The following is a 14,468-nucleotide window of genomic DNA, read 5'->3' on the forward strand; positions in this document are numbered from 1 at the left end:
AGTAAAGAATTCAAACACAGAGGATTAATGCTATTTGCTTTCTGCCTAGTTTTTAAATAATGTTTTTATTGATTTCATAAGAGGGAGGGTGAAGGAGAGATAGAAACATCGATGAGAAAGAATCATTGATCTGTTGCTTCCTGCATGCCCCATATCGAAGATTGAGCCTACAACCCCTGCATGTGCCCTGACTGGGATTTGAACCGTGACCTCCTGGTTCATAGATTGATGCTCAACCACTGACCCACACTAGTCAGGTTCTGCCTAGTTTTATAGAGTGGCACTGGCCACACACTGAAGGTTATTAAAGAATCCATCTCTTAGCTTTTTTTCCCCCCATTCTAAATAAAGTTAATTTGATTCTCACAGGTCATACTTTCCATTTCTTTACTTGTTACTCTTCTCTGAACTCTCTCCAATTTTTCTTTTAAAAAACTGAGACCAAACCTTTAAAGCACTGTAACAACTGGCTTAGTTCTGGGCACAGGAAATTATTCTTTTCTAAAATGTCACACCCCAGGCAACATTTCTTTGCAGGTTTTTCCACCTGTTTTTATTTGATTGATGAGCGAGGGAGAAAGAGAAAGAGAGAAAGAGAGGTAGAGGGAGAGGGAGATTTGTTGTTCCACTTATATATGCATTCATTGGTTGATTTGACCTGAATAAAACATGCAACTTTGGTGTATTGGAATGACACTGACCAACTAAGCTACCCAGCTTGGGCTTCCACCTTTTTAAAAAAGAATGCTAATTTTATTTTATTTTTTTCATCACCATTTATCTACTCTATGCCTTCTTCCATCGTCCCTCATATCATGCTAGTTTTAGACAAAATGTGATCAAATTGGGACATATCTTTTTCAATAATTTTTTTGTTTTAACTTCAAAGGTTCAGAGTTGGAAAGGGTATTGGTTCAAATCAGGCTTCTCCACCCCTTTTTAGGAAGATAGAGGTAGAATACTGCCATACTGCCAGTCCGAGTCTTTTTGTCCCATTAAACAGCTCATGTCAAGAAATAGGTAAGTCAATATTTTCACGCTTTCTCCTGTATTTGTGTTTTTGCCCCTGCTCATCCCAGCAGAATAAACACTGGATTAGCTAAAAATGTTGAGAATACAGAAAAAAGAAGTAATACATCTTAGCGCCAAGAACCCGGGATGTCTCAGAGATCTGGGGGGACAGGGGAGGCAATTTTCCAGGTGAACTGAAGGACGATCTTGTAAGGCATAGCCCCAGGTTACACCGCTGGCCTCCAATTACACAGGATTTACAAGCCACTGTCTATGGCTCTCCTGGCACTAGAGAAGAAATGTTCCCTGGACAGTAAAACCTTTCAGTTTACATAGCAAACAAAACAGAGCCTTCCTTTTGCAGGGAGAAGAAACTTGACCCCTGAATTTAACAGGGGAGGGGTAGAGAGATTCATTTCCATGCTAGCGTCTGGCGAGATGCCCTTGCTCTAAGATTGATGAGGATTTACAGACACTCGGACAAGGATAGCATCCAAATGCAGAGAAGAGCCAAGTCTCCCCCTTAGTGGCTGACGGAAAGAAAGCGTCTGGTGCTGGGCGGCAGAAGCCAGAGGGGAGCGCCGCCCGCCCGCGGCTCCTCCCCGCGCTCGCAGGCCCACTCCCAAACTAAGCACACACTTCCCGGTTCCAGCGCAGCCCTGCGTGCGCCGCTACACGTAGCCGCGGGCAGTCCCCACAGAGGGCTGCGTGGAGCACAGTCCCGGACGTGGGGCCGGAACGACAGCTCGGGCGCACACAGCAGCGCGGCGGCTCGGCGCGGCCAATAGCCAGGGCGCGGCCCGCCCCATCGCCTCCCCCCAGGGTAGCTTATAAGTTGCCCGCCGTGCCCGGGGCGCCTCCGCGAAGGACCGGTCCTAGCTGCTGTCCGGCTGTCCGCACTTGGCTCGCTCTTCCCGGCCATAGTCGCGGGAGTTGTCGGCCGGGAAGGACCTGGAGTTTCCGCTCTCTCGCGAGAAGTTCGCCGCCGCCAGGAGGTGGGGGTGCCTGAGCACGCGCGGGCCTTCGAGGAGCCGAAGATGGGGGGTTGCACCGTGAAGCCTCAGCTGCTGTTGCTGGCTCTCGTCCTTCAGCCCTGGAGTCCCTGCTTAGGTGCAGACTCGGAGAAGCCCGCCAGCATCTCCACAGGTGAGCACTCCCGCGGTCCGCACCCCTCTGGTGAGGCTCGCGGGGGGAGGGAAGGGGGAGATGGGGCAGTCCATTCATCCTTCATCTCTTGGTTTGGGCTTTGCTAGGTGGGTAGCCGCGCCTCCCCAGCACCGCAGGGGTCAGTGGATACTCTGCGCTCTCCAGGCCCCCCGAGGTAGATGGGATGGACTGCTTCTCCGTGCCTGGACAGCTCTCCGCGTTGCTGGTCCCCCGGGCAGAGGGGCAGAGGGGGGTGCCCTTCCTCCTGCTCCTGGAATTCCCAGTAACCTGAGCACAAGAATTTTTGTACTGCAAGTCGGGATTTCCTTTTGGTCTTGCAGGTCCCTAGGCACCAACACCTTTCCTGCAACTTTTCTTTCTCCTCCTTTCCTGGAGGTGCATGATTCATCCATGTTGGACTAGGCAGTACTCCTTTTCTGACCTAAACAGTGTACTTTCTGATTGATGGTGACACATTCCTTCCAAGCGCCCCAGGAAGCAGCCGGTAACACCTAACCTCTTGCCAAAAACAACGCTCAAAACTGGTTGTTTTCAGTAGGGCTGCCTAGTTACTCAATACCTTTAGGCAGCAGCTTTCCTCCTTGGGGATTTGGAGGGGGAAACTATGGACACAGATTCTCCCTTTAGCCGCCCTTTTCCTAAACCTGGTGCAGGTTCTTGTTTTCAGAAGCTGGATTTGCAGTGAATTGGCAAGTTCATGTAAAACAACACTTTTTACATTTAGCTAGATTAAAGACAGTCTCACCACATGTTTGTCTAAACATAACTTTGCTGCCATTTATCACACATGAGGTATTCTTGCAGTTTTCCACTTTTGTGCTTTAACTCTAGGCTCAATTATCTGGAATTAGATCTTGCATGTAAATGTCCTGCCATATATATATATATATATATATATATATATATATATATATATATATATATATATATTTGTTTTTTAATTAGGATCATATTGCCTGCCTTCCTTCCTTCCTTCCTTCCTTCCTTCCTTCCTTCCTTCCTTCCTTCCTTCCTTCCTTCCAGTACATAAGCCACTTTTGTGCTCGAATTTTGCTTTCAGGCTTAAACCCAGAAGTAATAGTTTTGTCTTTATCTTTGAAATCCTCACCTGAGATATCTATCTATCATCTATCTATCTATCTATCTATCTATCTATCATCTATCTCTATCATCCATCTATCTATCTATCTATCTATCTATCATCTATCTATCTATCTATCTATCTCTCATCTATCTCTATCATCCATCTATCTATCTATCATCTATCTATCTATCTATCTGTCTATCTATCTATCTATCTATTTTTTATATTTAGAGATGAGGAAGAGGAGGAGAGAGAAACAGCAAGGTGAGAGAAAAACATAGCTTATCTTCCTTATATGCCCAACCAGGCATGGAACCCACAAACTAGGTGTGTACTGACCAGGAATCAAACCTGTACTCTTTTGGTGCACAGGAGGAGCCACCTGGCAGGGCCTATCTTCATCTTTAAATGTTTTAAGAAAACTTATGTTTCTACATTCCTGCTTTGTTAGCTTGAGAAACTTCACATTCAAATGGGTTTCTGTCAGTTAATACAATGCTTTTCTTTCTCTTAGATATATCTGATGGTTTCAAAATGGATTTTTGAACCCTGTTTGGTTCCTTTAAATTTGAACTGAAATTTTTTATAACAAACTTTTTCTTTTAATGTAACAGCTAGAAAGTAGGCAAGTAAATGTCTTTAGCATACTTGGAAATGGAGACATTTCAAAAAAAAAAAAATTCACCAGAAAAATGACTTTCTTTGTGAAACACCCAAGGAATCTAATTGGGAAATAAAATAACCTCTAACAACTTTGCTACTTTTATAGGGACCTCTTCAGCCTTGTCTGTTTTATTTCATTTAATCACCAATACCCTTTACTTTTTATAGAAGACATTTTTTGTTGTTGTGGTTGTTGCTGCCTTTAAGTTTACAGTCCAAATCCCCTTCCTTTCCCACTCTGGTCTCTAAATTTCATGGAGCTGCACAGTAAAGTTTTAATAGACTATAACATCAGAGAAAGGGAATATCAGATATGAATGTTTTCCAAAGAAAATGACCATATAAAACCCATTGCTGAAATCTGAGGACTGGTTGCTTTTGGGGGATGGCCATGGGAAATTCAACTGACTCTTAAATACAGAAAAATATTAATTTATAATACACAGAGCCAAAAGTAACCAGTTTGGTTATGAACTTTTTAAGGTAGATGTGATAAGCTAATAGATATAGATGGCACACTGATTAATACTATGGCTAGAATTCTGGGCTATGCTCCATTTTCTCCCTAAAATACTTTAAGTGAAAATTACTTAATAGGAAACTTTTATTTGTCCATGTAAATATCAAGTAAACTCTAGAACTCTAAGTTCTGTAGCTTCATAGGAGGTCTGTAAGAAGAGTACTTATCATCTCTAACTTCCTGAATTTGTCACCATGTCCCAGCTAGCCATGAAGAAATAAGAGTTTCTTCTTTCCTGCCCTATTGACATTTTGAGCCAGGAAATTATGTATTGTAGGTGTTGTCCTGTCATTGTACTTGGTTTAGCAGCTACCTTGGCCTCTACCCACTGGATGCCAAGAACACCCTCTTCAGGTGTGAGAATAAAAAATATCTCAAAGTGAAAATTGGCCAAATGTCTCCTGAAGGGTTGAAAATGATTGTATTAGAAAAATATGTATGTGAGGCAATATTGCATTATAGTATTATTGGAATTATAATAGCAACTCTTCTTTGAAAGTAAAAATTTATAGTGATTTTCCACTGAAGTAGAGAATGTACTAATTGAATCACATTAATCAGAATTTGAAATAAAGTTTTTTCTAGTTTTGATGCTGTGTATTGACCAAAGTTAAGAACACTGCTTTTTGTTACATTTACTGAGCATTCTGCTGTGTGTTATTTTTATTCCTTTTTGGTTGTCACTTTGTTTTTACCATGGAAAGAATCTAAGTAAGATTCTGGTTAAAAACAATCATTTTCCCCCTAAATTCATTTATGGAATTTTACCTTAAAATTATATACCCCAGACCTTCCTGGTCGTGGGGCTGACTGGAAGCCATTTCTATTTATTCTTCCATGGTGATTCCCTGAGACCCCACCCCATCCAGTTTGCAGTCCCACCTGACCTGTGTACAGTGACTTTTGCATATGAATGGCCTGTCCCTCCTCAGGCTTCAGACTTTGCTAAAATCTCTCAAACAAGCTGCAACTGGATCAGGGAGCCCCAAAACTATTAATAAAAGACCCAAGACCTGACACAAGTACCAGCCTGCCTTGCTTCATAGCTAGGCCTTGCTAGGGCACTTCCAAACCCAATACAAAAAGGAGGAATCTGCAGATCTCTCTGTAGCTCCTGCTTGGTGGCTACAGACAGTGGCTGACTTTGTACTTCCCCAGAGACCCAAGAGACAATGAAACTAGTGGTCAGTGTCAGACCATACCAGATTGTAGCTCTACACATGCAAGTGACATACTCAAGAGGCTGACTCAGTGAGCACCAAAGCCCCACTGAAGCAAGTGCTTCTCTATAGGGATGTCTCCTACACAGCAGCTCTTCCACTGTTGTTGCTGGTCCCCACAGCCAATTGGCCTGGAGTTCAGTTCCTCCCAGTGACACCAACAGCAATCAAGTCTCAACTACAACAAGTCTGTGCACACAGCCTGCAGAGGGGTGCACCAGGAGTGTCCACCTCAGGTTATTGGGGAGGCTGAGCCACTGGACCCTATAGGACACATACTACATAAGGTCACTCTATCAATTGAAGGGGACATAGCAGCTCTACCCAATACATAGAAACAAATGCAGGGAAGTAGCTGAAATGTGGAAACAAAGAAACATGTCACAAATGAAAGAAATTGAAGAAAGCAAGCTATGGGATATAGAGTAAAAACCACTGTTATAAGGTTACTCAAGAATCTCCTGAGTCCTCCAAGGGACTTTAGTGAGCATACACAGACTGAAATAAAGAATAATTTACAGGTATTCAACTGTAGAGTAGAGAATTCTGAGAATCAAATCAACGATTTGAAATATGAGGAAGCAACATTCACCCAAATAAAAGAGCAAAATGGAAAAAATTTAAAAAATGAATAAAGTGTAAGTTTGACATGCTTGATGTAAGGAGCTTCTGGGACAAATTCAAGCATACCAACATTTGCATCATCTGGGTACCAGAAGAAGAGCAAGATATTGAAAACCCATTTGAAGATATAATGACAGAAAACTTTCCCTACCTGGTGAAAGAAATAGTCTTACAAGTCAGGAAGCATAGAAAGTCCTGAACAAGAGGAACCCAAAGAGGCCCACATAAAAACATAATTAAAATGCTAAGGGCAAAAGACAAAGAGAGAATCTTAAATGCAGCAAGAGAAAAGCAGTTGGTTACCCATAGGACTGTCAGCAGATTTCTCAATAGAAACTAAACAGGCCAAAAGGGAGTGGCAAGAAATATTCAAAGTGATGAAAAGGAAGGACCTGCATCCAAGATTACTCAGCAAAGCTATCATTTAAAATTGAAGGTCAGATAAAGAGCTTCAAAGATAAGATAAAGCTAAAGGAGTTCATCACCATATAACCAGTATTACACGAAATGTTGAAGGTTATTCTTTAAGAAGAGGAAGAAGAAAAAGAAAAAGATAAAAAAAATCCTATATAATAAAGAGGTAATATGCAAATTGACCATCACTCCAACATACAAGATGGCAGCCCCCATGTGGTCAAAGATGGCTGGCAGGGGAAGGCAGTTGGGGGTGACCAGGCTGGCAGGGGAGGGCAGTTAGGGGCAATTGGGCTGGCAGGGGAGCAGTTAGACATCGATCAGGCTAGCAGGGTCATGGTTAGGGGGGGATCAGGCTGGCAGGCAGAAGTGGTTAGGGGCAATCAGAAAGGCAGGCAGGCAAGCAGTTGGGAGCCAGCAGTCCTGGATTGTGAGAGGGAACCCAGATTGGAGAGGATACAGGCTGGGCTAAGGGATACCCCCCTCCCTCCTTGCATGAATTTCATGCACTGGGTCTCTGGTATAAACAATAAAAAGGTAATAAATACATATCTATCAATAATTGAATCTAAAAATAAATAAGAATCTAATGAACAGAATAAACTGGTGAATAATTAATTGAATCAGAGGCATGAAGATGAAACAGACTTAGGAATCTCAGAAGGAAAGTGGGACTGGAAGAGATTAAACAAAGATTGTATATGCAAGTATACATTACCTATGGACACAGACAATAGGGTGGCAAAACCTGGGGTGGTGTGGGAACCCCAGGTGGAGGGGAGAAATGGGGGGGGGGGCGGGGAGACCATCTGTTATACTCTCAACAATAAAGATTTAAAAATAAATTGTATCCCCATGGAAGCTCTTGTGGCAATACCTTCCAAATGAGTGTCAAAAAAATTGGGTTGGTACCTTGCTTTATCTTTCCTGCACTTTTTTTTTTTTTTTTTTTTACCTTATAGATGTGAGGAGAAGAGTGAATGCATTTCTGCCAAGGATTTGCAACCAGATCTCCAGATCTGGATCAGATTTTTTTTTTTTAATTTTGATACAAGTTTTAATACAAGTAGAAATCTTCCCAAAGGTCATGAATCATTTTTATTAGAGACTTAGAGTAATTTTTTTAAAAAAAATTCAGGCAAATAAGCTGTGATTTAACATTAAAGTGTTTAACTGTCCTGTCAACGCACCATTTTACATTCCAACCACATTGCTTTCTTCTTCAATCTGAGAATTTCTGCCTTTTAAAAAAATTAATCCTTTCTTGAGGATATATTTATTGATTTTAGAGAAAGAAGGAGGGGGAGAGAGAAAAAAACCCAAAACATTGATATGAGAAACATTAATCAGTTGCCTCCCCTTTGCACCCTGACCAGGTATCAAACCCTCAACCTAGGTATGTGCCCTGACTGGGAATTGAACTTTCAACCTTTTGGTGTACAGAACAATGTTCCAACAGACTGAGTCACTCAGCCAGCACAATTTATGTCTTTTTAAAGCAGGATTCAGACTTTTGGGAGATTACTCCTTCTGAAGGTTGTGAGTGTCCCTTTCTTCCCTGGCCTCAGGTAATCCTTATATATGAGCATTGTGGATCAGAATTTTTGTGTGTTTACTAAGGTATCTTGAATTTTATAATCTAAGTTTGGCAAAATCAAGTTTTAGGCAAGAATGGAGAAAATGGTTTCAGATATTTCTGTCAAGACCAGCATTTTCCAACCATGTTCATTTATAAACTCTTTAAATTATTCAGGCACATTTAAGGAGGAAAGAAGAGGTTTGTGTCTAACTTGAGGATATAAACTAGCAATTAACAGGGTGGAGAGGGAAAGAACAAGTTCCCAGAGAAACCTCTGGAAGAAAGAGAGAGGCTATCCTCTGTGCAATTTCTGTGTCTTGGGCTCCAGCCACATACAACTCCTCATTCTTAAACATACTGTGCCATTTATTTCATAGTATAGAAATAGACATATGAAACAGCTCTAGACAATGTGAGGATAGGAAATAAAAATTAAAATTAAATTTAAAATGAAATACTCTTTTCTACCCATCACATTGGCTAAAGTATTTTAAAATGAACTCTGGTTACATACTATGTGCTGTAAAGATGAAAATTCTCAGATTGTTGAAAGAACAAAATCTTTGGAGAATAAATCAGTAATGTCTAGTGACATTGAGAATCCTCATGTTCTACAATCCCATAGTATATTCAGACCTATGAATCCATGGGTTCTATATCCAAGGATTCTACATCCTCAGAATCAACTGGCTATGGACTGAAAACGGTCTTTTCAACCTGAGGTGGGAATCCATGGATTGCATTCATTGTATGTGTGTGTGTGTGTGTGTGTGTGTGTTCCTGTGTGTGTGTGTTTTTAGAAGAGTGTGTGATTTTAGAAGAGATTGATTTTATTTTCGAATTTTTGGAAATAGTTTGCATACATTGTTGTACACCATTTTATTTAAGGGATTTGAGTATTATTGAGTGTGCTATCTGTATGACTGTACTGTCAAATTTCTGTCTGTCTGTTCCTTTTTTTTTTTAACGGATTGATATGTAACAGAGGGGTGGGGGCTTGCGTGGGGAGGGGTTTGGGATGAGAATGGGGGGGATGAGGACAAATATGTGATACCTTAACTAATAAAGTAATAAAAAAATAAAGGGATGAATATATGAATTAAAGAGTTTATTTTTATTATTTTATTGGTTATATATATATATATATATATATATATATATATATATATATGAGAGATAAAGATCATGGAGAGAGAAACATCCCTGTGAGAGAGACACATCAACTAATTGCCTCCTGCACATGCCCCAACTGAGGCTGGGGATCGAACCAGCAACTCAAATACTAGTATATGCCCCCAACTGGGAATCAAACCCACAATCCTCCTGTGCACAGGCCAAGGATCTAACCACTGAGAAATGTTGTTCAGGGCTTTGTTTGCCTATTCTTGAAATTCTATTCATTTTTAAAATTTAGCTCCTAGAAATTCTTCCTCCTACTGTCTTTTGTTTGGCTCTCTTTGAACTTAATGCAGTTAATTTATACTAATCATACCTGCTTTGTATAGTAGATGTTTATTAACTTATAAATTTTTTGAAGTAAGGGCTAAGTCTTATTCATCTTTGTGCTCTTCACAGTACTTTCCTATTTTTTGAACATAGAGAAGATTCTTAATTTATGTTTGTTGTTTTTAGTCCACTCAGAGAATTATGAAAAGTGGCATGCAGTCAATGAGATTGCTAGCTGCCTCTTTTCCCAGGACTTAATTAAATTCACTGAGCTTCCTTTCTTTACCCAGGATCATACACTACACTACCATAGTCTCGCAATTTACTGGTGAATCATCAGGCAATGCCTGAATTGTGTTGGGCAGTTTTTCTCCATGTGTTATATTTTTGCTCTACTTTCCCTGCTCATTTGTGAATTACCTTCAGAAATGCATTCATTGGTTGGATACCATGATCCTCTTTTTATACATGGTGAAATGGAGATTTGGAATGATTATATAACTTGCAAAGATCAAAACAAAGCTGCAAAGCAAAATAAGAGGGGCACATGCCCTTTCTTCAGTCCATGCTCCAATACTTTTTTGACCTCTTCATTGTTCTGATGGACTTTGGGACCTGTGGGCATTAGAGACCTAAAGAAGCAAAGGAACTCATTGCTAAAAGAAAAGGCACATACCTTGTAGGTTTACATTATGGGGGGATAGGTAAAAAATTAAGGCAAACTATTACCTAGGTCAGGGTGACAAACTATGAACCAAAGGCCAAATCCCATAGGACAGATATGGCTACTTGTTTAAATATGGTTGGTGAGTTAACAGTGGTTTTTATATTTTTCAATGGTTGAAAATAGCAAAGGAAAACTAATATATTGTTCCATGTGAAAATACATGAAATTCAATTTTCAGGGTCCATAAAGTTTTATTGGCTTATAGCCACAAACATCCATTTTCATATAGTCTGTGGTTGCTTTGGTGCTAAGTGCAGAGTTGATTAGTTGTAGAGACTATATGACCTTCTGCCCTGTAGACAAAAGTTGTGCCAGCATGTGTCTTAGAAGGTGATAGTCCCACTTAAGCTGTGGCTCATGCAGATCTTCTGCTCCCTTGGAAAGAGCTGGACTCTGGACATTCACTGTGAGCTCTGGGCATTTGAGAGGCCTGTTATTTATTGATTTATTTTTTAAAGATTAAGGTGCACAGCCTGATAATTCGATTTATATATAGTGTGGAAATTATTACCACATTAGGTTTAGTTCACATCTATGTTCTCATATAGATACAATAAAAGGAAAAGGAAAACATTTATTTCGTTGATGAGAGCTCTTAGGATTAGTTCTCTAAACAACTTTTCTATATAGAGCATAGCAGTGTTAACTGTAGTTAGCCCTAATACTTATTTATCTTATGACTGGACATTTATACTTTTTGGAGAGGCCTGTTTTTCATTTTAGACCTTTGAATTCAAGCATAGAACTTCTCTGTTTTACCATTTTAAACATGGCACTTGATGCTAACTGGACAAGTACTTTGGTATAAATAGTGTGCTTATGATCAGAAATGAATGAAACACTCTGATGGCTATTTGGAAAGGAGATGCATTTTTTTTTTTTTTTTTTTTTGTAGAAATTTGGTCTAGAAACTTGATTGTAAATTTGTGGCTAGGTTCCTGGCAGGAAATGATTAACAGAGTTATCAATGAGTATTTTTATTCTTCAACTGTTGCCATAAATTAGGCTAACCTGAGACATTGGTTGCTTTAAAAGTGGAAGATATTTTTCTTTTATACTAACTTTTTATATGTATGCTATGTGCTTACCTCACTAAAGTGAAATGATAGAACTGATAATCAGAGCTATTGAGATTTTAGTTACCCAAGAAATAGATATCCAGAGCAGTAGAATCGTAAACAGTGTTATGATTTGTTGTCCTTATACTACTTACTAGCCAAGACCCATCTGTTGCCACCTGTGTTTCGTAATCATGCTACTAAGGTGACCTAGCAGTACAGAACTGATTATTACCCTACTAGAGGCCTGGTGCACGAATTTATGCGTCAGTGGGGTCTCTCGGCCTTGCCAGCAGGATTGGGCTGAAACCGGCTCTCCAACATCCCACTAGGGGTCCTGGATTGTGAGAGGGTGCAGGCCAGGCCAAGGGACCCCACTGGTGCACGATCGGGGCTGAGGAGGGATGCAGGAAGTTGGCCAACCAGGGAGGAACCACAGGAGGGCTTCAGAGCATGTCTGGCCCATCTCACCTAGTCCCTATTGGCTGGACTTCAGCAGCAAGCTAACATACCAGTTGTAATGTCTGAGACACCCAGCTAGAGTAACTTACTACTAATCCTAATATATGAAAAGCCAAACGACCAGACAGATGACTAAACAGCAGGCTGTGTGAGGCGACCAGGCCCGAAGGGGTGACAGTTGGGGGTGACCAGGTCTGCAGGGGGGCAGTTTGGGGTGACTAGGCTGCCAGAGGGGTGCAGTCAAGGGCACATACCTAGGTTGCAGGTTTGATCCTTGCCCCCAGTCGGAAAAAATAAAATAGCCTCACTCCTCTGGTGAAAACTAAAAAAATAAAAAAATAAAAAATACATAGCTAGAGAAGAGATTTAAAATACCTATTCTCTAGCTGTGTGTGGTTTTTTGTTTGTTTGTGTTTTTTTGTTTGTTTGTTTGTTTTTAGTTTTCACCAGAGGAGTGAGGCTATTTTATTTTCTTCATTTTTAGAGAATAGAGGGAGGAAGGAGGAGGGAAGAGGGAGAAGTAGAGAGAGAGCAAAAATAAAGATCCATGTGAGAGAGAAACATGGATTGGTTGCCCCCTCCACCACTCTCCAACTGGGGACAAGGATCAAACCTGCAACCTAGGTATGTGTCCTTGACTGGAAATTGAACCTGTCACCCTCTGGTGCTCAGGCCATGCTGGTCAGGGCTCGAATTGGATTTTAAACATGTAATCATATTTTTCTTTTTTCTGATTCTAGCAGTATACTAAACACCAGCACTATTTTAGCATCCCCCCAAAAGGAGCAAATACAGAATTTAAATAATTTCTTAAAACATAGAAGCTGGCTAACAGTTTAGAAGCAGACTAAAATGCTCTCTCTCTAATACCTTCCCCTGGGGAAGTCTTAAAAGCTAATAAGATTGGGGGCAAACTTTGATGGGATTATCTGTCATGCCCAAGCCATCTGTGAGGCCCCTGGTCTTCAGAGGTCTCTCTCCATCTCTAGCCTTGCTGGGTTATTTCTGGCCTCAAGTTGGCACCACAGCTGTAACCAGAGTGCCCTGCCAGTCCAGACTCTCTGAAGTTCCTGTTAGCCATGTCTGGAGGACAGTTCTCCTTTTCTTCTTCATTTAGTTTAAACAGGGTTGGAATTTTTTAAACAGTGACTTTACTAAGTAACTGAGGGCAAAACAAAAAACCTGAAACTGGAAAACCACCAAAGCAAAGAAATGAACAGACTTACAAAGTAGAGACTCAGAATTCTGCTCTCCTCTGACTCTAGCTGAGACCTGAATACCTGGCATCCTAGGGTCTCAGATTCTGTGTCCTTGCTCAGCTTTTCTTTCTTCACTCTTCTATTCCACTCTTTACTTTCTCATCACTTTCTTTTACACACAGCTCTTCCTTCTCCAGGCTTGGCATGCAGGAAGTCCATGGGTAGATAGGTATTAATAAATAATAAAAAAAATATATATTTGGTCTCTGCTCCCAGTTCCTGCTAATATTTAGTGTTTTACTTTGGTTCCAGACACAAGGCTCTTGGGTGATAGGAGCATTTTTGTTCTAATGAAACAGCTCTTGGTGGACACTGGGATAGAGGCTGGTTACTACCGTGTTTCCCTGAAAATAAGACATCCTCTGAAAATAAGACCTACTTACAGGTTTCCTTCTGAGTGAAATATAAGACATCCCCCCCAAAATAAGCCCCCCCCCCAGGTTAAACATGAGAGATTTGGTCCACTGATTCTGAGAGAAATGGAGTCACAAGAAATTCACCAGGAAATTCAGGAATTGGATTGTTATGATGATGTTCCAGAAGATGATGACATGATTGTCATTGAATAAATGAGTAAATTCTTGATACTGTAGGATTCACAGTTTGTCTGGTTTGTGTTGACAACTACCATACTACCGTACCGTATACAGGTAATAAATTTCCTTTATTTTCATTTAACAATAAATGTGTACTGTATTCTTCTTCATGGAAAAATAAGACATCCCCTAAAAATAAGACCTAGTGCATCTTTGGAAGCAAAAATTAATATAAGACACTGTCTTATTTTTGGGGAAACAGGGTAGAAAGACAAAGCCAAGATTAGAAGCTTAGACCTGTGAGTCCCACCCACCACCTTCTGAAGAGGGAAAGGGGTTAGAAAATAAGTAATCTTTTATGCCTACATGATAAAGACTCTATACAAATCTCGGAAGTATAGGATTTGTAGAGCTTCTGGGGTGGTGATGCATTTATAATCCAGGAGGGTGGTGCACCCCAACTCCATGGGATCCTTTCTGATGGGATGGTTCCTTACTCTATGGATCTCTTTATATAGCTATTCACTTGTATCTTTTAAAATACTCTTTGTAGCCCTAGTTGATTCAGCTCAGCAGATAGAGCATCGGCCTGCGGACCAAAGAGACTTGGGTTAGATTCCAGTCAAGGGCACATACCTTGGTTACAAGCTCCTTTTCAGCCTGGGCCCTGTTCAGGAATCGTGCAGGAGGCAACCAAT

General features: G+C 40.8%; 1 protein-coding gene across 1 annotated transcript in view; it reads left to right on the top strand.

Moving 5' to 3' along the window:
• Window positions 1-1,592: 1,592 nt before the first annotated feature.
• The window catches only part of PLOD2 (procollagen-lysine,2-oxoglutarate 5-dioxygenase 2), a 213,038-nt gene continuing 200,162 nt past the window's right edge, over window positions 1,593-14,468 (top strand). The window contains exon 1 of the mRNA XM_084875943.1: window positions 1,593-2,157. Coding sequence (XP_084732069.1) covers window positions 2,049-2,157 — 109 coding nt within the window. The 5' untranslated portion in view covers window positions 1,593-2,048. The remainder of the gene's footprint in view (window positions 2,158-14,468) is intronic.

Source organism: Pipistrellus hanaki (assembly GCF_964339955.1).
Source record: "Pipistrellus hanaki genome assembly, chromosome: 2".
NCBI classification, from domain to species: domain Eukaryota; kingdom Metazoa; phylum Chordata; class Mammalia; order Chiroptera; family Vespertilionidae; genus Pipistrellus; species Pipistrellus hanaki.